The sequence below is a fragment of the Caretta caretta genome, chromosome 7 (genome assembly GCF_965140235.1).
Source record: "Caretta caretta isolate rCarCar2 chromosome 7, rCarCar1.hap1, whole genome shotgun sequence".
In the NCBI taxonomy this organism is placed as follows: domain Eukaryota; kingdom Metazoa; phylum Chordata; order Testudines; family Cheloniidae; genus Caretta; species Caretta caretta.
In genome coordinates, this window is record NC_134212.1 from 4605811 (window position 1) to 4630320 (window position 24510).

The following is a 24510-nucleotide window of genomic DNA, read 5'->3' on the forward strand; positions in this document are numbered from 1 at the left end:
TTAAAGCCAGATAGATCTTTTGCCCCCACTGCTTCCCTTGGAAGGCTATTCCAAAACTTCACTCCTCTGATGGTTAAAAACCTTCGTCTAATTTCTAGTCTAAATTTCCTAGTGGCCAATTTATTTCCATTTGTTCTTGTGTCTACATTGGTACTGAGCTTAAATAATTCCTCTCCCTCTCTGGTATTTATCCCTCTGATATATTTATAGAGAGCAATCATATCTCCCCTCAACCTTCTTTTAGTTAGGCTAAACAAGCCAAGCTCCCTGAGTCTCCTTTCATAAGACAAGTTTTCCATTCCTCGGATCATCCTCGTAGCCCTTCTCTGTACCTGTTCCAGTTTGAATTCATCCTTCTTAAACATGGGAGACCACAACTGCACACAGTATTCCAGATGAGGTCTCACCAGTGCCTTGTATAATGGTACTAAAACCTCCTTATCCCTCCTGGAAATACGTCTCCTGATGCATCCCAAGACCGCATTAGCTTTTTTCACAGCCATATCACATTGGCTGCTCATAGTCATCCTATGATCAACCAATACTTCAAGGTCCTTTTCCTCCTCCGTTATTTCTAATTGATGCATCCCTAGCTTATAACTAAAATTCTTGTTATTAATCCCTAAATGCATAACCTTACACTTCTCACTATTAAATTTCATCCTATTACTCCAGTTTACAAGGTCATCCAGATCCTCCTGTAGGGTATCCCTGTCCTTCTCTAAATTGGCAATACTTCCCAGCTTTGTATCATCCGCAAACTTTATTAGCACACTCCCACTTTTTGTGCCAAGATCAGTAATAAAAAGATTAAATAAGATTGGTCCCAAAACTGATCCTTGAGGAACTCCACTGGTAACCCCCTCCAGCCTGACAGTTCACCTTTCAGTAGGACCCGTTGTAGTCTCCCCTTTAACCAATTCCTTATCCACCTTTCAATTTTCCTATTGATCCCCATCTTATCCAATTTAACTAATAATTCCCCATGTGGCACAGTATCAAATGCCTTACTAAAATCTAGGTAAATTAGATCCACTGTGTTTCCTTTGTCTAAAAAATCTGTTACTTTCTCAAAGAAGGCGATCAGGTTGCTTTGGCACGATCTACCTTTTGTAAAACCATGTTGTATTTTGTCCCATTTACCATTGACTTCAATGTCCTTAACTACCTTCTCCTTCAAAATTTTTTCCAAGACCTTGCATACTAAAGATGTCAAACTAACAGGCCTATAATTACCCTGATCACTTTTTTTCCCTTTCTTAAACATAGGAACTATGTTAGTAATTCTCCAATCATACTGTACAACCCCTGAGTTTACAGATTCATTAAAAATTCTTGCTAATGGGCTTGCAATTTCTTGTGCCAATTCCTTTAATATTCTTGGATGAAGATTATCTGGGCCCCCCGATTTAGTCCCATTAAGCTGTTTGAGTTTCGCTTCTACCTCAAATATGGTGATGTCTACCTCTATATCCTCATTCCCATTTGTCATGCTACCATTATCCCTAAGATCCTCTTTAGTCTTATTAAAGACTGAGGCAAAGTATTTGTTTAGATATTGGGCCATGCCTAGATTATCCTTGACCTCCACTCCATCCTCAGTGTTTAGCGGTCCCACTTCTTCTTTCTTTGTTTTCTTCTTATTTATATTGGTTTTAATTCCCTTTGCAAGGTCCAACTCTACTTGACTTTTAGCCTGTCTCACTTTATCCCTACATGTTCTGACCTCAATAAGGTAGCTTTCCTTGCTGATCCCTCCCTTATTCCACTCCCTATATGCTTTCTGTTTTTTCTTAATCACCTCTCTGAGATGCTTGCTCATCCAGCTTGGTCTACAGCTCCTGCCTATGATTTTTTCCCCTTACTTGGGATGCAGGCTTCCGATAGCTTCTGCAGCTTTGATTTAAAATAATCCCAGGCCTCCTCTACCTTTAGATACATAAATTCTTCAGTCCAATCCACTTCCCTAACTAATTTCCTTAATTTTTGAAAGTCAGCCCTTTTGAAATCAAAAACCCTAGCTGCAGATTTATTTTTATTAATCCTTCCCTTCAGTTTGAACTGAATTAGCTCATGATCACTTGAGCCAAGATTATCCCCTACAACCATTTCTTCTACGAGGTCCTCACTACTCACCAAAACCAAATCTAAAATGGCATCCCCGCTAGTCGGTTCAGCAACTACTTTCTTAAGGAATCCATCAGCTATCGCATCTAGGAAAATCTGAGCCCTATTATTATTACTAGCACTCGTCCTCCGGTCTATATCTGGGAAGTTAAAGTCTCCCATGATCACACAGTTTCCATTAGTATTTACTTTATTAAAAACATTAAAAAGGGCTCTATCCATATCCAAATTAGATCCCGGCGGTCTATAGCACACCCCAAGCTCTATCCCAGGGGAGGCTCAGACATTCTTCTTAAACCCTGGATTTGTGCTGGAAATGGCCCACCTTGATTATCATGCACATTGTAAGGAGAGTGATCACTTTAGATAAGCTATTACCAGCAGGAGAGTAGGGTGGGGGGAGAGAAAACCTTTTGTAGTGATAAACACCCATTTTTTCATGGTTTGTGTGTATAAAAACATCTTCTGTATTTTCCACAGTAGGCATCCGATGAAGTGAGCTATAGCTCACGAAAGCTCATGCTCAAATAAATTGGTTAGTCTCTAGGGTGCCACAAGTACTCCTTTTCTTTTTGCGAATACAGACTAACACGGCTGTTACTCTGAAACCTTAATTAAAAGTGTCTCCTCAGTTATACCTCTGGCTTAGCTAGAATTGTGAAGAATCAATAATATATCAGCACCATTAGGAACAGAATCTCCAAATGTACTGATCACTGAAGAGATTTAATGATTCCCAGACCTCTGCCTCAGAGACCCCTATAACATATGAGGTTTGTTATCTGTCCCTGCACAAATCTCGGCTTCTACGGACATGGATGTGGAAAGAAGACTATCTGGATACCAAAAACTCTGTCCTTCAGTGTGAGGAGCAGATTTTGTAAATTTTCTTACTGGAGTACTAGCATTAAATGTTGTATTTCTTGTGTCCCCATCAACTCTGTCTGTCAGGTACTAAACATCTGCTGTTCTTTTCTTTTGGCATCTGCTACTCTTGTGTTATGTTGATCAAAGGATCTTCTCAGTACATTTGGAACCAAATTTTAATAAGAAGCTATAGGATTTTCCAAAAAAATTTTGAAATTCCCTTTTCTATGTAAAAGGCAAACAATAAAGACTTTCCATATTATTCACATCACTCAAAAAAGAAAAACCTGCCCTAAATAGTCTGAACTTGAAATATGCCAAAATAGTCTTGGGAAGATTTTCCCAGTCATCTGTCCATCTTGACTCCCATCAGCAAATGTATCTTTCCAGTCTAGAAAGAAAGAGGGAACTACCTTCCCATTGTATGGTTAATTATACTAAACAAATTTAAGAATTTGTGAGTTCCAGTTAAAAACGGCCAATACCTAAGGGCAAGATGAGAACTAAATTTTCAGTACATTTAGTTGCATGCATGTCTAGATCCTAAAGCTGGTTTGGTGATCACCCAAGGGACACTTCAAATAAATATCCAGTAACTGTTCTGTTTTCTTATTGTAATTTAAAGAAAGGATAATCCTTCCGACCGGAAAAGCAGGTCTCTTGTATTTTGGAAGCATTTACTGTTTTCAGATGCATGTTCCAAGCAGAAAAGCAATCTCTGCTACTCACTGTTAACAAGCCTTTTCTGAATTGCAATTTTTATAGGAAAGCTTCTGGCCCCAGTGAATCAGAGTTTGTGAATTAAAACATGAAAAGAATGCACCCAGTTTTTGGACCTGGGCCATATGTACTTTAAATTTAGACTTAGTTTTCCTCTTATTCTAAGGTATGTCTCATTGGATATCTTTATAAAACTAGCTACTGTGTATGAGTCACACAAGCAAAATAAGACCCAACTCTTGCAAACAGGTGTGTTTGGGGCCTGTACAGAGAGAGTCTTCATTGGTCACAGGAGTTCTTGCAATTACTGTACAGTTCTTCACTTGGAGAAAAATATCGCTGCCATTTAGAAAAGTTTTAGGCTACTTTCTGATACCCTGCTTTAGTCAGGGTGTTAGAACTGAACATTTTAATGAACTACGTAAGCTATCATTTGCTTGGATAACTGAATCTCTCACCATTTTAACCAGTAATGTACAGTGTAGAAGATACAGTAGCTAGGCAGTTGCTAGCTTTGCAACATATACATACCCATTGCACTAAATACATCTATGGCTCAGAGAGAAAAATGTGAATGCCGATATGCTTTTTAGTACCTTACCTATACCCCATTTTTAAAGATGCTGTTAAAATGCTGCCCATAGATTTTTAAACCCTGCTTTCTCGTCTAAATCCTCTGAGTGGCAATGTATGTGCCTGAGAGCATACTCTCGGTGGAAAATCCTGAAGAGAAAATCTCCTCGGTCACATGTGAAACTGCTGAGTGTAATCAACACAGATGTTGCAAGCTATTGATTAAAACTGGGGGAAATTCTGACTCTTCTGGCTCTGTCAAAGGTCACAAAGATAATAATTAGTTACCAAGTGTTACAAGGGTTAGTGTCATCACAAATAAGATTTCCCAATTACCTTAGCTGTTCTCAGGGGACACTAGAAAGATGGGAGAAGGAAGCATGGAAAATGGGTTAAACTAAGATTTATCCACTTACAATTTGCAGTTGAAGAGCTTTGTAAATGCATTACATCATTGGCCACCTGGACACTTTTTGGTTGTACATCTGACGATGTTAGGAATGGGGGAGGGTTTGTGAAATCAAGTCTTTTGTGCATGTGTCATGCTTTCTGAAGCTGTTTAGCCACTTCAATACCTTTTTATAAACGTTTATTGCATACTGACTGTGTTCTGCACTGTACACTACATAAAGGGAGACAGCCCTCAGCCAAAGGAGTTTACAGGCTAAGGTTATTCTGTATAATCTGTTGGCATCAGGGGAGCAAGGTTTGGAAATGAATCCTTTGTTTTTAACATGGACACCTCTGCAATAGACTGTAAATACTTGTAACCCATGCCTGCTCGGTGTGGCACTCTGTCTCCCTCTAGTGGTGACTAGGCCAGCTAGAGATTGATGAGCCTGCTGCAGCCTTGGCTAAGAGACATAGTACGGACCACCACTTATAACGCCAATGCCCCTTGTGGGTCAGCAGCAGCAGGAATCAAACCTGGGATCTCTTGAGCTTAATGCACAAGGCTCTACTGCCTGAGCTAAAAGACACATTTCTCTTAGCCAAGGCTATAGCAGGCTCATCAATCTCTAGCTGGCCTAGCCACCACTAGAGGGGGGCAGAGTGCCACGCCAAGCAGGCAGGAGTTACATACTAAGGCCTGGTCTACACGGGGGGGGGGCGAAATCGATCTAAGTTACACAACTTCAGCTAAATGAATAACAGCTGAAGTCGACATACTTAGATCTACTTACCATGGTGTCTTCACTGTGGTAAGTCGACAGCTGATGCTTCCCCGTCGACTCCGCCTGCACCTCTCTCCCTGGTGCGACGGGAGAACGCTTGGCAGTCGATTTATTGCGTCTAGACTAGATGCGTTAAATCAACCCCCGCTGAATCAATTGCTGCCCGTCGATCCAGCTGGTAATGTAGACATACCCTAAGTCAACTATCGTTCTCTGCCAAAAAATCACAACTCCTGATTGCCAAATTGTTTTTTCAGGTGGAAAGTTTTAACCTTTGATGTATTCTTTCAAATGGACCCTATCTTTAATTCTCACCCACTTCCTCTTATCCCCTTGTTTTATTCCCTCCCTTCTACACGCTAGCTACCACTGACATTTACCTTGTGCAGCAAAGACATGTGCAGCAGTGCTTGAGGCAGAGAACAGCAGGGCTCTGATAAGCAGACACAAACTATAGAAGGCTATCCCACTTTTCACTTCTGTAGCTTTGAGTGTATATGATTCGGAGAAGGTGTGTCATAAGATGCTGTGCCATCCTCTGCTGTCTTGCTAGCAGGGTAATCCATGAAATAAGAATCTTTATATTTAAATAAAAGTAACTTCTATACTTAGCTACCGTTCTTTCTAGAAAGGATCCACAGTAAAAATAACTCTGCTGTGTGATGTATCACTTCAACATAATACACTTCTACTGTTAATATGAATTACTTTGTTCGCCCCGTGTTGGATAAGAGACCTATGTCACACAGGAAGTGAATGCTGCACACCTATAAATCTTTCACTTCAACACTGTGCACAACAGTGGTGCATTTTTCATGCCCAATTCCTTTTTCGCACCCATATGTGTATATTTTGAACACACAAACCATGCACCTGTTTGGGGCAGAAAAAATGACCTTGCTTGCCTATTTGATAGGCATCAAATGGCTTGTTTCTTATGGCCTCTGGAAATGGCATGATGAGCTACTCCTCCACTGAGAAAGTGATCTGCATGCTTCTTCAAATACTTTCAATGTCTGTATAAAACCCACAAATGTTAAACCTGTTTAGCAACTTTATGATTGCTTTTGAATAGAAGAGTGACAGTAAAGGCATAGACGCTAATTGAATCACCAAAATGTTTTTTTTTAATTACTAGGTAAACAAGATACATTTCTTAACATACACTGAAGAAATTTTCATATCAGCAAAAGGGGTACCCAGTTAATGAGCACTGTAAAATGTTTTTAGGTTACTTCATTCTTATTGCCTAATATCTTTTAACAGTGGTTGTCTTTTCCACAAAGTGCTTTCCTCTTAATTGTGAAAAGTGTAGCTTTTCTTTCCATCTGTGGAAAGGTGATTAGCAGAGCTTGTGTGATTCTGAATGACCAGAGGGCTTGGGAAAAGCAGAGGAACTGGTCTAAATGATCAAGTGTTTGTTATGCGGACTGGTGTAATTTTTTCAGCATGCTGAGAGAGAGAGAGAGAGAAGGTTAGCCATTAGTGAAATAATTATACAAGGAGTACTAGAAATGCCTGCTCTATCTAACAGAACATCCATTTTACAGACATAGGGCCAGACAGGCCACCTTAGTGAACATGTACTCAGCCAAGGAGTCCCATTCACTTCAGTGGGACTAATTGGGTGTGTAACAACTTGCTACTGTAAGGAAATACCCATAGGAAGTGTAGCGAAAGGGATAGTCTATTTTTATGCCATTGTATATAGACAAAGATTCCAGAGCCTTGGCACACTCTGTTCAGATACTGTATTGGCCTCTTCTAATCAACACTGCACAAGAAAGACAAGGTGGGGGAGGTGATATCTTTTATTGGACCAGCTTCTGTTGGTGAGAGAGACAAGCTTTCAGGTTTACACGGAGCTGAAAAACAAAGGTGATTTCCCAGCCCTGAAGAAGAGCTCTGTGTAAGCTCAGAAGCTTGTCTCTCTCACTAACAGAAGTTAGTCCAATAAAGATAATATCTCGACCAACTTGTCTCTCTAGTATCCTGGGACCAACACGGCTGCAACAAGAAAAGAATAACAGGCAGAAATTAGTTTGTGAGGAGAAGGAAAATCATCTTCATGAGAGAGACCCAGGAGAACCAGCCTTATGTAGATGTAGTGGGAAATTTTCCTCTTGTTCCAGCACTATATTCGCTCTTTGTTTTATACATTGCCAGGTTTACGTCATTCCACAGTTTGTATGTGAAGGCAGCATTCTCTGTGTTACCTGTCTAGTATCTGATATCTTTGTTTCTGTTTGGAGGAGGTTTCTTCAGAGTGCATGTACTTCCAGCTTCTTATATCATTCTGCTGTTGAGCTGCAGGATGGTATTTTTTATTATTATTATTTTTTTAAGCCTGGAAAATATTGGAAGAAAAATACTCTCAGAAAATGAAAATGAAGGAGAGGAGTGCAGATACTCCTTAGCATATAGTGAAAAGATGAGTGTAAAATTACAGCTCCTCACTAATCACTTGTTAATATTCAGGACATTGGTTTTGCTTCTGTGTTTTCTCTGTCCCTCTGGGGCTTTTTTTTTTTTTTTTTTTCTTAATGCTGGAGTCAGTTTTATTGCTCATAAAAGTCAGTGAGTGATGACCCTGGCTAGAGCTTTGCAGACTGCAGGCAGTTGTTGTCCAGGCTCCCATACTCTGGTCTGCCAGTGACTTAGTCCTGATTTGCAGCATTTCTGCTCTTTCGCAGTCTGAGGATTTTTTCTGAGAAGTCGTTGCCAATTTTGATGGTGACACTGACAAATGCCCACTGCGGAGGGGTGACCCTGGATCTCTCGTCCCCTCCCGCACCCCAACCCCTGCCCCAGCCCGGAGTCCCCTCCCGCACCTAAACTTCCTTCCGGAGCCTGCACCCATCCACACCCCAACCCTTTGCCCCAGCCCAGAGCCCCCTCCTGCACACCAAACCCCTCATCCCCATCCCCACCCCACAGCCTGCACCCCCAGCCAGAGTCTTCGCCTTCCCCTGCACCTCTGCCCCAGTCTGGAGCCCTCTCCCACACTTTGAACCCCTCATGCCCGGCTCCACCCCAGAGCCTGCACCCCCAGCCGGAGCCATCACCCCCCTCCCAACACTGCAACCCCCTGCCCCAGCCCGGTGAACATGAGTGAGGGTGGGGGACAGCGAGCAACGGAGGGAGGGAAGGATGGAGCGAGCGGGGGTGGAGCCTCAGAGAAGGGGCAGGGCAGGGGTGTTGAGTTTTGTGCGATGAGAAAGTTGGCAACCCTATCACTATCCCTGATTTAGGAGCCATTTTAATCTGTTACTCTTTAATCTTAGCTCTAGAATCTTCATACAGATCCCTGTTTTTCTTTAGCAGTTTCTACACCCTCTCCTTAATCCGTCCAGATCAGCTGGTTCTGAGCAATGCAGCTCCCTTCCCCTTCAGCTAGGAGCTGAAGATGCTCAGAGTACAATGGACTAAGCACCAGAGGCTGCCCTCGTCTCTATTCCCCGTGCTCCCATTAATTTCAGTGGGAGCTGTGTGTTTGTCCTGGAGGGCCGAGTTAGGTCCTAGGAAGATAACCTGTGTCATCTGCAAGAAAATAAAGAGCATTCTTATGTCTGGGTCATTATGCTGATCGAGTGCTCCACCTTGCTTTTAGATGAGAATAGAATAGAATTGTAGCTGCTTGTGGTTTATCGATTGATAATCAAAGAAGCATATTTTTGCATTTTAAAATCTTACGAGTCATGTTTTGATTTGTATAAAGTCTCAAATAATTTATTTTGCTAAGCAAAGATAATAGAATCATAGAAGATTAGGGTTGGAAGAAACCTCGGGAGATCATCTAGTCCAACCCCCTGCTCAAAGCAGGACCAACCCCAACTAAATCATCCCAGCCAGGGCTTTTTCAAGCCGGGCCTTAAAAACCTCTAAGGATGGAGATTCCACCACCTCCCTAGGTAACCCATTCCAGTGCTTCACCACCCTCCTAGTGAAATAGTGTTTCCTAATATCCAACCTAGACCTCCCCCACTGCAACTTGAGACCGTTGCACCTTGTTCTGTCATCTGCCACCACTGAGAACAGCCGAGCTCCATCTTCTTTGAAACCCCCCTTCAGGTAGTTGAAGGCTGCTATCAAATCCCCCCTCATTCTTCTCTTCTTCAAACTAAACAAGCCCAGATCCCTCAGCCTCTCCTCGTAAGTCATGTGCCCCAGCCCCTTGATCATTTTCGTTGCCCTCCCCTGGACTCTCTCCAATTTGTCCACATCCTTTCTGTAGTGGGGGGCCCAAAACTGGATGCAATACTCTGGATGTGGCCTCACCAGTGCTGAATGGAGGGGAATAATCACTTCCCTCGATCTGTTGTCAATGCTCCTCCTAATGCAGCCCAGTATGCCGTTAGCCTTCTTGGCAACAAGGGCACACTGCTGATTCGTATCCAGCTTCTCATCCACTGTAATCCCCAGGTCCTTTTCTGCAGAACTGCTGTTTAGCCAGCCAGTCCCCAGCCTGTAGCAGTGCATGGGATTCTTCTGTCCTCAGTGCATGACTCTGCAGTTGTCCTTGTTGAACCTCATTAGATTTCTTTTGGCCCAATCTTCTAATTTGTCTAGGTCACTGTGGACCCTATCCCTACCCTCCAGCATATCTACCTCTCCCCCCAGCTTAGTGTCATCCACAAACTTGCTCAGGGTGCAACCCATCCCATCATCCAGATCATTAATAAAGATGTTGAACAAAACTGGCCCCAGGACCGACCCCTGGAGCACTCTGCTTGATACCGGCTGCCAACTAGACATGGAGCCATTGATCACTACCCGTGGAGCCCCACAATCTAGCCAGCTTTCTATCCACCTTGGAACGAGCACGTAACACCTTGGCAGACTTTTATGTGTGTGGTGCAAGAATAAGGCAGTGTTACCCTGAACACTGCATTCCATTACGGTGCATTAATCATATTTGACTGTTGCTCTCTTCAAAAGGATATTGGGGGAAAAAACTTTCCAAAAACATAATCTTACCGTGGCAAACACTCCCACCATTCCCTTCCTGTGGAGATGTTAGTCTCACAGAGTATGACTTTCTGCATCTTTGCCCCATATGTGACAATGATGTGTCTGCTCTCTGGGACATTATGTGTATGCCGCAGGGAAAAGCAGCCCAAAAACGCATATCGGGCTCGGAGGAGGAGTCTGCTTCACTGCACACTGATTTTGTTTCAAAGGCAACAGCGTCCTGGGTACTTTGCAGCAAGCATGCGGGCTGCCTGGAATTTTGTGGCATTAAAATTAAGAAGATGATTTGCTTTACTTCAAAGCACTGCTGTAGAATCACTTCTGTCATTCGGAACTTGCATTTCAGTAAGGCTTGTAGCAATAATTTATGCCATTGCCAAAGCTCAGTTGCTAATTCGCAGAACACTGCTTCCAGCTGTCAGGAAAAGTGGCTGGCGTAAACCTTGTGTATCAGTCACACTTTCGGTTTCCCTAGCAAATCTACAAGTAGTGTAACATTCAGCTGGCAATTATCGGTCCTGCAAACACTGGGGCTAGGACTTTGAACTAGGACTTAGGAGCCCTGGGTTCTGTGCCTAGCTCTGACCTATTGTGTGAGCTAGGGCAAGTCATTTGACCCCTCTGCTCAGTACAGACCCTTGGACTGTTTGGGGCAGGGACTCTCTCTTATTGTAGAGGCTGCTCTAACTTTCAACAATAGATAATGGTCCCCAAATGCTACCTTCCCTCTAAGGTGTGCACCTGTGCGGGAGCACAGGAGGGCACCTTTGCACTGCACGCGGGGGCAGGGGGTGAGTTGATGGAGGAGCTTGGGGCATGGGAGGCTGCGGTGATTTCCCCGGCTGCTGCACGGCAAGGAGAAACGCCTTTCCTTCCCAGCCCCAGAGCTGCTGTGGTGTGGAGAGGCTGCAGGAAAGAGGGTTGGGGGGAGGCAGTCTGCACCTCAAACCCCTCATCCCCAGGCCCACCCCACAGACTGCACCCCCAGCCAGAACCCTCACCCCTCTCACTGCAACCCTCTGCCCCAGCCCTGAGTAGGGTGACCAGACAGCAAGTGTGAAAATCGGGACAGGGGTTGGGGGTTAATAGGAGCCTATATAAGAAAAAGACCCAAAAATTGGGACTGTCCCTATAAAATTGGGACATCTGGTCACCCTAGCCCTGAGCCCCCTTCTACACCCGAACCCCTCAGCCCCACCCCCGCCACTGATCACCTCCACATTGGTGCACGTAACAAAATTCATTGGATAGGAAAAATTAGAGGGAACGTTGTCCAAACGGCTGCTCCTCTGGCCACAATCACTAAAGCTTAGCATGCTCTGCCCCATCAAACCCACAGGGGACCACAGAATGCCCCCTCTACCGGGGGGAGGGATAAGTGACTGCATTAAGGTAGCTATAACCCCATGCTGTAGCTCCACAAAGGAGATTTATGAGAAGCCACGGAACTGGCCTAATAATCTGATCTTTATGGAGAGTTCATATTGTGAGTTTGTAAAACGCATTCTTTCGAAATTGTTCATTTATTTTGTATGGGATTTTTTTGACGGATCAGTCTGGAGAATAGCCTCATTGAGTTCTAGCCATCTGTAAAGTTTCAGCATTGATGTTACTATGTCACTAAAAGCCTCCTTGCAGAGGAAAAGGTGTATTTGTATCACCTTTGCCGACCTGAAATGGGTGAATGGACTTTCATCAAACTTCCCCTCTCCCTTCTCACCAAATTAGCTGAGACTAAGGCCTGGTCTACTAAAAAAGAATTAGGTTGACCCAGCTATATTGCTAAGGCATGTGAAAAATCCACTCTCCTGAGCAACACAGTTAAGCCGACCTAACCCGGTGTAGACAGCGCTAGGTTGACAGAAGAATTCTTCCATCGCCTAGCTACTGCCTCTCAGGGAGGTGGAGTACCTACTTCAGCGGGAGAACCCCTCCCATCAGCCTCAGTAGTGTCTACACGGAGGCATGGCAGTGGTGTAGCTGTAGTGTTTCATGTGTAGACAAACCCTAAATTTGAAAAGATAAAACTGAAAAGGAGTTTTTTAGAAAGTTACGAGCATGTGAAAAAGGGATTACAAGGGAAGCCTGCAGCTAACTTTAATTTCAGTTTTCAGAGTAGCAGCCGTGTTAGTCTGTATTCACAAAAAGAAAAGGAGGACTTGTGGCACCTTAGAGACTAAACAATTTATTTGAGCATAAGCTTTCGTGAGCTGATGAAGTGAGCTGTAGCTCATGAAAGCTTATGCTCAAATAAATTTGTTAGTCTCTAAGGTGCCACAAGTACTCCTTTTCTTTTTAATTTCAGTGTTTGCTACCAGGAAGTGCTGTAATAAGCAAATGCTATACAGTATTATGTATGTGTAATACCATGCCTACAGTTACACTCACACACACACACACACTGCGTTGTAGTGTGATATATTTGTAATTAGGCAAAGCACTTGGCTCATTACCTGGTTGTGTCATAATGATGTTTTCAATGACAGCTATTAATAGCCATCCAAGAAAGAGAAATACAGATTTGTCAATTGCATAAATTACAGCAGCAAACTCTACTATATGATTAATATGTTATTACTAATCCCTGTATATATTACACTGTACTGAGATGTTACTGCATATTTAGTCTATTACTATATATGTGCATTATGCACATCACACAACGTAATTAGGCTATAGAATTAAGCAATTTCATATTTTTATTAAATGATTCTCTTGTGGTGATATAAAAAACAATGCAATGGGTTTTTTGTTTGTTTTTTGCATATGAGAGAAGAGAATAAATAAATGAATAAAAAAGAATACCATTTTGTATGTGTCATAAGTCCAAACCCCCCCTTACCCTCCATCCCGAAAAAAACCACCTGGGATCAATAAATTAAAAAGTCTATCTTTATTAAACTGCTATGTGGAAAATTATATGTGTTCTTAAGGCCTCAGTTACCAGGAGACCGCTCCATGGATTTTCTGTAGAATTTACTCAAGGGAAAGAAGTCCTGAAGGCATCAAAACCGTGAATGTTTTGCCTGTTTCATATTCATACTTTCTCCCCTTGTGTGTGACTGATTTATTCTGCTCTATGCCCCCAGGGTGCGCATTGTCCAAAGAAAAGGCTACCAAAAAATAAAGGAATTCCCTTTTTGCTTTTTTTTTTTTTAAAAGAGGCAGCAGAGTTGAGGAGGAGAGGAGGGAAATGAACTAATTCCTTTAAATGTCACACAATATGTCATGCATCTGGGAGTCTCGAGTATGATTTCACACTATGGTGTTCCCTAGCAAAGTATGCTTACCATATAAATAACTCTAAGATGGTACAAGACACTCTCCCTGAAAAAAAAGACCCAGTTCAAGAAAACCACACCATGCTGTGAAATGTGATCTTTTCTGGTTGCATAATCATTAGCATATGTGAGGCTTACTTGTCATATACTTTTAGTATTTACAAAGTGCCATAACTAGTATTGTGCTGCTGTGCAAACATGGACCTGTGGGGAGCTTAAGTTCTTTTCGAGACCTGTTTTGCCTTAAAGCATTGTTGGCTATTTTCAGTGACTTCTTAGCGCTGTGGTTTGCATCTGTGATGAAACAATGGAAGCATAAATTAGTTTGACAATGTCAGCAAAACAGGCTATAGAGAGTGGGCTTTCTATGCAGAACACAATGTCCAGAATTAGAGAAAAGCATATGACAAGGCAGAAAGTTACAAGCAAATATCTTTCAGCAGGAGAAACAATTCCCATACAGGGGCAGTGAATCAGGGCTGTGTTCCAACTCCATACAGGTGTTGAGGAGCAGTTCATTCAGAGCTGCAGTAAGAGGGATCTTTATGGTAGGTCAAGGCTATTGTTAAGAGCCCCTGACAGATGAGAGCAGACCCTTCTCTCATCACAATAGCTGCTCACACTGAGCAAGGCTCATTAAATATTCAGTTCCAGCCTCAAGCAGCTCATTAAGTCAGCAATGAGCAGTGACGCGGATGTTGGAAAACCCTGCCTCAGTTAACATCACCATGCAGAAGCTTCTTGCATCTCTTGATTCTCATCTGCTCAGTGCCTTCTCTATGATGACCAGCTTGTGCTCTCTGCTTTGCATTAAATACAGGTAAAAACATCCAGGTGGATTTAAGACCTCCTTGCAGGGTTTCTAGCATTTGACTTGTCGTCTTGGGCCTTTTCAGAGACAGCTTTTGGGGCCCAAACTAAGCATCTATTGGATTTTCTATACCAGCAGCTGCGATTCAGTGTTAGCCGGAGGATATGAAGAGGATTGTACAGGTTTAGGGCTTATAGAAATAAAGTTTGTTACTGTTGAAACTGTAACTTTCATAACAGCAATGGGGTATCATGCAGCCGTTACATATTTTGTGTTAGATACTGCCCACTGTTACACAGCATAAAGTTTTACAGTCGGTGCATATTCCCTTGAAACATTTTACCCTAGTTTTGATTTGAGAACTGATCCATAGGACTGTGTATGATCCATAGGACTGTGTATGTTTCTTTCTGAATTGTGTATTTGAAATCTAGAATATTTCAAATAGTAAACTTTTGGCACTTAATTTAATGTGAACTAATACTTAGCAATAGTATGCTCCTAAAAGGGGGTGGGGGGGTGGTTAGGTATCAGTGAATTAAAGTCATACTGAAAGCACAAATAGAATTACATACAGCTTACATGTGTTTTCACTAACAAGCATTTAAAGCTGTAACATCCGATGAAGTGAGCTGTAGCTCACGAAAGCTTATGCTCAAATAAATTGGTTAGTCTCTAAGGTGCCACAAGTCCTCTTTTTCTTTATCTGACAGTATGTAACTAGAAATGGAAAGGCAGAACATGTGCAAAAGTTCTTCACTGCATTTTTATATGCTATTTTTCATAGCACTTAACTTTTTCTGTTCCTTTAACAGAAAGTGTTTTCAGACAGCTCATTTCTACGTGGAAGACAGCAGCTCACCTCGAGTGGTCCCTAATGAGAGTATTCCCATTATACCTATCCCAGGTAAGGCAGGCCAAGCCTCCAGTTAATCACTGAATGAATTCACACTTTTGATGGACAGGTTCTAGTTTAATTATGTGGATGCAACAGAGTTGTGTTTGTGACAAGATTGCAATTTTCCTTTTAAGTCTTTACAGAAGTTTGCAATGTCCATGCTGGTTCATGAAAATTAACTTGCTTTGCAGTTTGACTTTCACCATGAAAATATTGTGCATTCATCAGATAATTCACCCAAATGGGTTTCAACTAAAAGTTCCAGAATAACTTTTTAAAATGTCAAAAACAAAAGTGATGTCTTTTAAAAATAGAAGTGCAGGGCATCCAGTCTAGAACTGAATACAGCTTCAGGTCCAATTATGGAGTCTGGCGTAAGCAACTCCACTGGCTTTAGCTCAGGATGGTAGGACTGCTCTCATTTACACCAGGTGCAGATTTGGCCTTCACTGTTATAAGGGAAGGGAAGGGGAATTGCATATATGTAAAGCACCAAAAGTATCAGCCGTTTGTTATAGTTGTAATATTCAAGATACCAAAGGCCAAATTCTTCTCCCAGTGGAGCTGAGAGCAGATATTGGCTCCGGGTCATTTTCTTGGGGTATTTCCAGGTATCATCGTTCGCACAGAATTCTTTACCCCTTCAGTGATGATGACAAGGAAACTTTAAAGTTTCATGATGTTGGAATGGACTTTGCAGTTGCTACCTTGTTTGGTATTATTCAGTCTCATTTACAGAACTAAAATATACAACATGTTATAGTGACATTAGTTTCACAAAAGATTGTCTGTTTGTTGTGACATGATGACGTATCTTTCCGTTGTTTCCTTCTCATTTTCTGTCGTGGTTTGGCAGCTCTAGGATTCTGACTGCATCTATTACATGAATCTTAACTAAAACTTTCAAAGATGCCTGAGGCACACTAGGACAAGATACACTGGAGAAATACACTCACTGGAAAGGGGAAAGCATCAGCAGTCTCTCTAATGGAGATAATAGCATTGCCCTACCTCACAGGCATGCTGCGCAGATAAATATATTAAAGATTGTGGGGCTGAGGTAATGGGAATATATGAGTACATCAGAACAGTCCTATTGGATCAGATGAATGGTCCATATAGCTCAGTATCCTGTCTTCTGACAGTGGCCAGTGACAGATGCTTCAGAGGGAATGACCAGAACAGGGCAATTTGTCGAGTGATCCATTCCCAGTCATCCAGTCCCAGCTTCTAGCAGTCAGAGGTTTAGGGACACCCAGAGCAAGAGGTTGTATCCCTGACCATCTTGGCTAGTCCTTGATAGACCTATCCACCAGGAACTTATCTAATTCTTTTTTAAACCCCATTATAGTTTTGGCCTTCACAACATCCCCTAGCAATAAGTTTCACGGGTTGACGGTACCTAGTGTGAAGAACTACTTCCTTATGTTTGTTTTAAACTTGCTGTCTATTCATTATATTGGATGACCCCTAGTTTGTTACGTAAAGGAGTAAATAACATTTCCTTATTCACTTTCTCTATCCCATTCATGATTTTATAGACCTCTGTCATGTTCCCCCTTAGTTGTCTCTTTTCTAAGCTGAACAGTTTCAGTCTTTTTAATCTCTCTTCATATGGACGCTGTTCCGTGTTCCTAATAATTTTTGCTGCCCTTCTCTATACCTTTTCCAATTCTAAGTACCTGAAATAGTAGAATTGTCTCTAATATTTTCTTGGTCTAATATTTAATAACTGTGGTAGAGGAAACATTTGAAGACAAGACCTTGTTGAAATTCTCCCATGTTCTTTAGGGATCCCCTGGCTAAAGAACCAGAGTCCTGACAAGCTCCAAACACAGAGACATTTGCACACTGGCCCAGGGACAGTACAGATTCTAAAGCCCCAGTTGAAGAGAGAGAGACACATTCCTCTCATTCAGTACTTGTTCTCTGCTAGGAAAAGCCCTGGGACTGTTCACTTCTGCCAGCTAGTTCTGTTCTGCAGTGTTTCTAACCTGTCTCCTCCTTCACTGGCTTTGCTCAGCAGAGTCCCTGAGACTGGCTGGGCAGCCAAGCTGATGTGGAGGAGATGGAAATCCGGGGCTGCACAAGGGGAGAGTTGAATAAGGCTGTGAGGGGATATGTGGAGAAGGGGAAATGGGGTGCAGGCAGGAGAAGGGGAGCTAGGGGCAGGAAGGAGGACAAGAAGGGCTTGGCACTGCTGCCTTGGCTCCTTGGTGCACCAGGCAGCATCACTGTGGGGTGGGAGTATTGGTGGGTGTGAAAGGCATGGGGAGTGAGCTGGGATATGGCGGGCCAGTGGGGCTTTGCAGGGGCATCAGGTGGTCAGCATAATTTTGGGGTGATGGTCGGGTTGAGAGGGGAGGTGTCAGAATCTGGGATGACTGAGAGTTGGGGGCAGAGTGCTGAGGAAAGGGGGGCCCAGCATGTATAGTTAGATATTGCTCAGACTTGAACAGTGGGGTCCTGGCTCATGACTAGGGCTCCTTGGCACGATGGTAATACAAATAATAACACTGGTTAATGAAGCCATCTCTGTATGTGGACTGTGCCATCATTAGACCACTTGGGAGTGGCTTCATCGTCACGGAGCGGCATGGAAGGCTGACATCCTGACACACCGAAAACCAACCCTTTCCTTCGCCAGCTGGACGGCCCATTGTAAAAAAAAATCAATTGTGAAAAGACCCTTGAGCTCCATTAAAGCCACCAGAGCCTCAAAGAGGGGAGAGACCTGAACACTTGATTTGTGGTGGATTTTTCTCCCAATGTCCATGCCGATCTGCTGATGCTTTTCTTCATCAAATGCATTCATATAAAGAGAGCTTGCTAAATTTGGTGAAGATTGGTATCTCTGCTGATGTGGGGGGGATATCTCAGTGAATATGTTCAACCCACAGGTGTACTAGGTATAATAATATTAATAACTAGCGCTTTATATAGTGGCTTCCACCTGAGGAACTTTAAGCACTTTATGCATGTGAATTAATTAATCCTTGCAACACCTCGATGAAGAAGGGGGCAGCAAGCCTATTTTACAGGGTAAACTGAGGCACATAGTCGTTCTGGGTCAGATTTTAAGAGATAATTAGGCGTATGAAGATGCGGATAGGTGCCTAAATAATTGAAAATCTGTCCACAGGTGCCCTGTCTAATGTGACGTAGCAAGTCAGTAGCTGAGCTGGGACTAGAGCTCAGGAATGCTAAACCCTGTGCACTAACCACTAGACTCCATTTCCTCCAGCAGGAAAACAGATATGTAGCATGAAAATGGCTACTTAGTCCACTGGGATGGTCCAGACCTCATCTATACACTTCCACAGTAATAGAAAAGACCTGCTCCCACCTCTCCCAGTCTACCTGCTAACAGGGGCCATTTCTCTTCTGATATCAGTTACAGCTCCCACATAGCCGTCCCACTAAAATGCTTTAAAAAGGTTGAACAGCAAAATCCTCCTGTGATTCACCCGTAATTCTGATGAAAAGATGCTGCTTTTGAACTTTTTCTGCTAGGAACTGGCAGAGAGCATGAGAAAATCTTACTTGCCATATTGATCCTGGAAGTAAAATATAAGTGGCATTTTCACAAAAGTGAGTTCTGCAAAGTAACCTTATTAGCTTCTGATACCCAAGGCATATTTAACTATATCCCCATGGAGCTATGCATCTATTTCCTTGGATTTAGTGGACCAAATTCCACTCTCAGTTGCACATACAGAGCTCAATTGAAGGCAATTTAGCTCAATGTGTCTGAAAATGTGTAACAGCTTTGCCAAGACTGACTGTTTCCTCTGCTCTCAGAGCTCTAAAATCACTGGCAACCTCTTAATATACCATCGGTAGCTTCTATCATAAGAATAGAGCTTTGCAGGTCCACAAGCAGAAAAATCATCTAACAGAGGAGTGACTTTACCCATTTTCTGCCTCACTTCCCTCTGATGAAATTTACTTAATTATTGAGCATGAAACCACCTAACCCATAGGCATCCTCTTATCTATGCAAATTTTGCCCTGAAATGTAAAGCCCTTATCATAATTCATAATTATCTGTACTGCTTGATCTAGAGAAACATAGGATAAAGGAGAGATCATTAACTGAGTCACCCTCTGGCTATTACAAGTGATGTCTGAATCTAAACTCAGCATGAGTCTGATTTAGGATCTGCCCCCAAGGGTGTAATGTACCTATAATTGAATGGCAGATTTCTTAAACACACCTGCCACCTTGCTAATTTTTTTGTCATCATTTCCTCAATCAGTGAATTTTGGATCATGTCGTCTTTCCGTGGAGCTCTTTGTTACAAACATCTAGTCATGGCAAGACCTCATGGTAAATGTTTCCTGTTTCCATTCCTTTTCCTGTTTTTCAAGTGGGTCGGCATCTGCTGCAAGTTGCTGATGGCATTTCTGTGCTTGTCCTCTTGTGGTATGGCCCAACAACTAACAGGAACAGCTAATCCTCTAAAGGCAGGTTTTGCCTAGAATTCACAGTCATGATTGCAAACCACGCAAAACCTGCTCTGGAATAACACTTCTGTAGTCAAAAGGCAGGCCCACAAGATCTGAGTCAGTAAAGCAAAACAAAGGTATCATTGATGTAACATGCAAGTGACAGCAGGCAGTGGAGATTCATGGTAGGCACTTCTTCCATTTCTACCACACCCCCTTCTTCCTTGATCAAGTATTTCATAGCTTTTTCTCCCCGTGTAGTGAGCTGTTCTTCTGGGGCTTCTATTGACTTGCATGATCTCCTGATGAGGCCCCAGGAGTTTAAGAATTCCTATCCTGGAAATAGGAGTTTTGTCATTGGCCTCAGTAGGACCTAGGATCAAGCCTTTAGTTTCTGAGCTCAGTACAGAAACCCCTGAAGGATTAGTAAAATGCATGCTTAGCTCCATGGCCAAATTTAAGAGACTATAACTACCTGACCAATTTTACCATAGTCCAAATTACCATAATGACTGGCTCATTGAGGCTGTTAGTTAACCTAAAACTATTAAGCCAGATGTTCTTCAAAGTTTCTGGTCTGAGTAGGAATGTCTCAGTTGTGATGCCAGTCACTTTGTATCCCATATTGAATTTACGGGGCAGGGTTTAAGAAATCCAGTTTAAGAAATCCATTAGTGATAACATCAATGTTCTCAGGCCTCAGACTATACTGATATTTGCTAATCAGGTGTTTTCTGGTTAATTCTTTGCCTTTGATTGCATCAGAGTTTTTTCAATGGGTGATAGAGTTCATAAATAACATAATCGATTTTTAAGTCATCAGTAGATATGGTTCTGATGTAAACATGCTGCTTCTTCAAGTATGTATCCGTTTGAACCCCACAGGAGGTGCACATGTGCCTCAGGTACACGAGACCAGAGATTTCTTGAGTAGCAAGGACTGTCAGGGCTCTGCGTGTGCCCTGTGCCTCCGCGTTTCTTCCTGTGTGAGGGCAAAGCGGTAATGGGTTTCTTCCCACCCATGACAGTGAGACGGAATCTGGTGAGTGTCCAGCCTGCTCATGGTTAGCTTCAGCTAAACCTTCTGAATTTCTTCAAAACTCCTTTGATGACCTTCATCTGCAATTGCGGTGACCCTGTCAACCCATTTTGACTGATGGTTAGAACTCTCGCCCCGTACAAACTGTCTCTGTATCAAGGCCCCCTAACATGGTGGCTTCAAACCCTGCCCATCCTCTTATGGACTGGTCCCCTTAAAAGATGGAGCTAGCAGGTGCCTCTTCTGTTCCGGGGAAGTGCACATTCCTAGCAGATGCTTGGAGAGCTTTTCATTTTCTGCTGTGTAAGTCACAAGATGTAAGGCTTAAATTACACCTTCTGGAACAATCTGTGAAGGTGTCATCAGCCTATGAGGAGACAAGGTCCAAGATCCTGCCAGTGGACAAGCCAGTGTCATCCAGCAAAGTTTGGCACCAGCAGAGATTGTGCTGAGCATAGAATCAGAGACATAATAAAGGAAAGTCAGCAGATGGCCAAGAGAGCACTGCAATAGACACCTCCGACACCGTGGCAAGAGCTGTGGCCACCACAATGACAATCCACAGAACATTATGGCACCAAACATCAGGTACGGGCCACAATTGAGGATCTTTTGTTCTTGCTGAAGAGCTCCGTGCCCTGGCAGACAGATAGTGCTCTGCACATGTTTAAAGATTCTAAAGCCTCCTTACCACAAACCGTCCTGGCCCTAGTCTCAGTCAAGGCTGTGGATTCCATCCTCCCAACACAAGCATCCTGACTACCAGACCAAGAACAGACTGAGGTATGGCAGAAGATGCCAGCCTGCCTCCTACTTCACAATACACCCTGCTCCCACGGTATGCGAGCAAATTTGACGGTATGATTGCGAGACGCATCAGATCCACTCAAGTTTGCACTACGTTCAAAAGCCACCTTGCCTCATTCCACCTGCAAACACAAGGATGTGATTTCAGGTTATCCAGGTGCTGAGAGCCTTCAGACTAGCCTGCACAGGGTTCCTATCTGTTCTGTGGAACTCTGTGGTGCAAATCCTGACAGACAACACATCAGTGATGCATTCTATAACAAACACCTGCTCATCACCTCCTTCCCAGGAGGCCATCCGGTTCTAGAAGTGGTAACATCAACATGGGATAACCCCACTGGCTCTGCATCTCCCTGAGGTCAGCAATGACCCAGCAGAGTTCTTAAGCAGGCACACAGTGACCAACCACAAGTGGTCACTGAAGGAGCATATCATAGACTTCCTATTACATCTATGGGAACTCCATGATAGACTTTTTCATCATAAAGGACAATACCAAATGCATGAACTTTTGTTCCAGAGGAGGTGTGAGTCTGGGCTTGTTGCCAGACACCTTTCTTCTCTGGTGATCTCAAGGACTCCTGTATGCCTTCCCACCAATTTCTTTGATCCCGAGGATTGTGTCCAAGATCAGGAGGGCTTAGAGTACAGTCATCCTGGTAGCCAAAAATATCTCAACCGATAAGAGGCTATCATAATGCTACAGGTGTCCATGAGACCTACAGGCCTGCCCAGACATAATATCTCAGAACCAAGGTTAGACCTTGCACCCAAGCCTGCGGTTGTTGTACAAGATGGTTTGGATGTTGGCTGATTGAGCAGAACTGAGAGAGCCTGCTCCTTTCGTGTCCAAAACATTCTCATACTAAGCAGGAATCTGTCCTCCAGGAACATTTTCTCCTCACAATGGAAATTATTTTCCATATGGGCAGTCCAAAACAATCTGGACCAGTGGAGGCACCAATTCCAAAGATGATCTAGGAACAGGCGGGACTGTCATTCAGTTCTCTCAGAAGTCAACTTGGTGGCAATATTGATGTATCACTCTTGGTATGGTTGTATTTGATCTTCTCACACTCAACAGTATCTAAATTCCTTGTAGGCCTCCTTCATACTTAACTTACAATTATAGACCCAGTTCCCTCATGGGACCTCAGTGCTGTCTTCCTGAAGCTCTTGGGGTTTCCCTTTGAGTTACTATCAGAATGCTCCATTAAATGCTCTTTCTGCTGGCTCACAGAGTCAGCAAACTCTCCATGTCCTCTTAAATGCTCTTATGGCAGGACCTCCTTACGCAGTCTTTCATAGGGACACCCCCCCCCCCAAGTTCAACCCTGAAGTGGCCTTGGACTTTCACCTAAAATAATAAGTTACCTTGACAGTCTTCTTCCCAAGGCCACACTCGACACTGAGAGAGAAGGAAGTCACGACCTAGGATATATCCCAAGCTCTACGCACATTACCATAGTAGGACCAAGCCACTTTGCTTTCTCTCTGGCCATTTCTGACTCATCCAAAGGTTATGCCGTCTTTTTCACAGAACTTCCAAGTGTATCACACACTGCATTTCCACCTGCTATCATCTCTGGCGGGTGAGCCTTTCCCTTTGAACATCCAGGCATACTCCACCCGATCACAGGCTGCGTCTGTCACCAGCTTCAGCAGCCTGCCTATTTCTGAGTTGTGTCGAGCTGCAATGTGGAGTAACACACTGAAGCATTTTGTGAAGCATTACGCTTGTGACATGGCTGCCAGGCCAAGGCACCAAGTTCACGAGAACAGTATTGCAACCACTGTTCAGCAGATAGAGCTGGAACCCCTCCCTCCCATCATCCAGGGAGGACACTGCTTTCCAGGCACCTGCAGTGGGATTCACATTGCCACATGCTTGCATAAGAAAGCACGGTTACTTACCTTCAGTAACTGGTTCTTGGAGACGTGGTAGTCAGTATAGATCCTACAACCTAAATTCCCGCTAAGCTGCGTGGCCCTGCAGCAGCCTATTCAGCACCGCACAGGCACTCAGATGCATCCCTCCTCCTGGCCCCAACCCAGCCCTGGCCCAGACCTGCTGCGGCTGGGGGAGAGGCGCCTAGCCTGTGGCCCCAGCCCCGGAGCTGCTGCAACGGGAGGAGGCGCTTCTCCCTTCCAGCCCAGGTGCTGCTGTGGGCAGAGAGAGCTGGGGAGAGTCCTCTCTCCCCGCTGTAGCCCCGGAGCAGCCTGCACCCTAAACCCTTCATCCCTGGCCCCATCCCAGAGTCTGCACCATCAGCCGGAGCCCTCACCCCCCCCGAACCTCAAACCTCTCCCCCAGCCCTGTAAGCCCCTCCCACACTCCAAACCCCTTGGCCCCACCCCGCCATGTGAATTTTATTATGTGAACCAATATGGAGATGTGTCGCACATCACCTCCATATTGGTGCACATAACAAAATTCATTCTGCACATGCATGGGAAAAATTAGAGGGAACACTGCCTACGACCCATCCCACAAGCAGAAAAGTACAACACTGAAACTTGCAAAAAATGTCTTCCTTCTTGATTTACGTCCCTGGAACATATTTCAGGTAGAAATGAAAATGCAAATTTATTCTAGTAACGAGCAAAGTTCTGCATTTAAAAATACTTTGGTCGCATGTTCTGACACCATGACTTATGTTGAGTAATACCTTGCTAAACAAATAGTCCAACTGAAATCGATAGGATCACTCTTGAAGTAAAGTGCCACTCAGTATAAGTAAGGGGATAAGATTCTGGCCCTTCGTGTTTTAATATTACTTCCTCCTTATTCA

General features: G+C 43.5%; 1 protein-coding gene across 5 annotated transcripts in view; it reads left to right on the forward strand.

Moving 5' to 3' along the window:
• The window catches only part of PTPRG (protein tyrosine phosphatase receptor type G), a 618498-nt gene that overhangs the window by 542884 nt on the left and 51104 nt on the right, over nucleotides 1-24510 (forward strand). For all 5 annotated transcript variants that reach the window (XM_048858998.2, XM_075130209.1, XM_075130210.1 and 2 more), the window contains one exon: nucleotides 15341-15432. In XM_048858998.2, the coding sequence (XP_048714955.1) occupies nucleotides 15341-15432 (92 nt within the window). The remainder of the gene's footprint in view (nucleotides 1-15340; nucleotides 15433-24510) is intronic.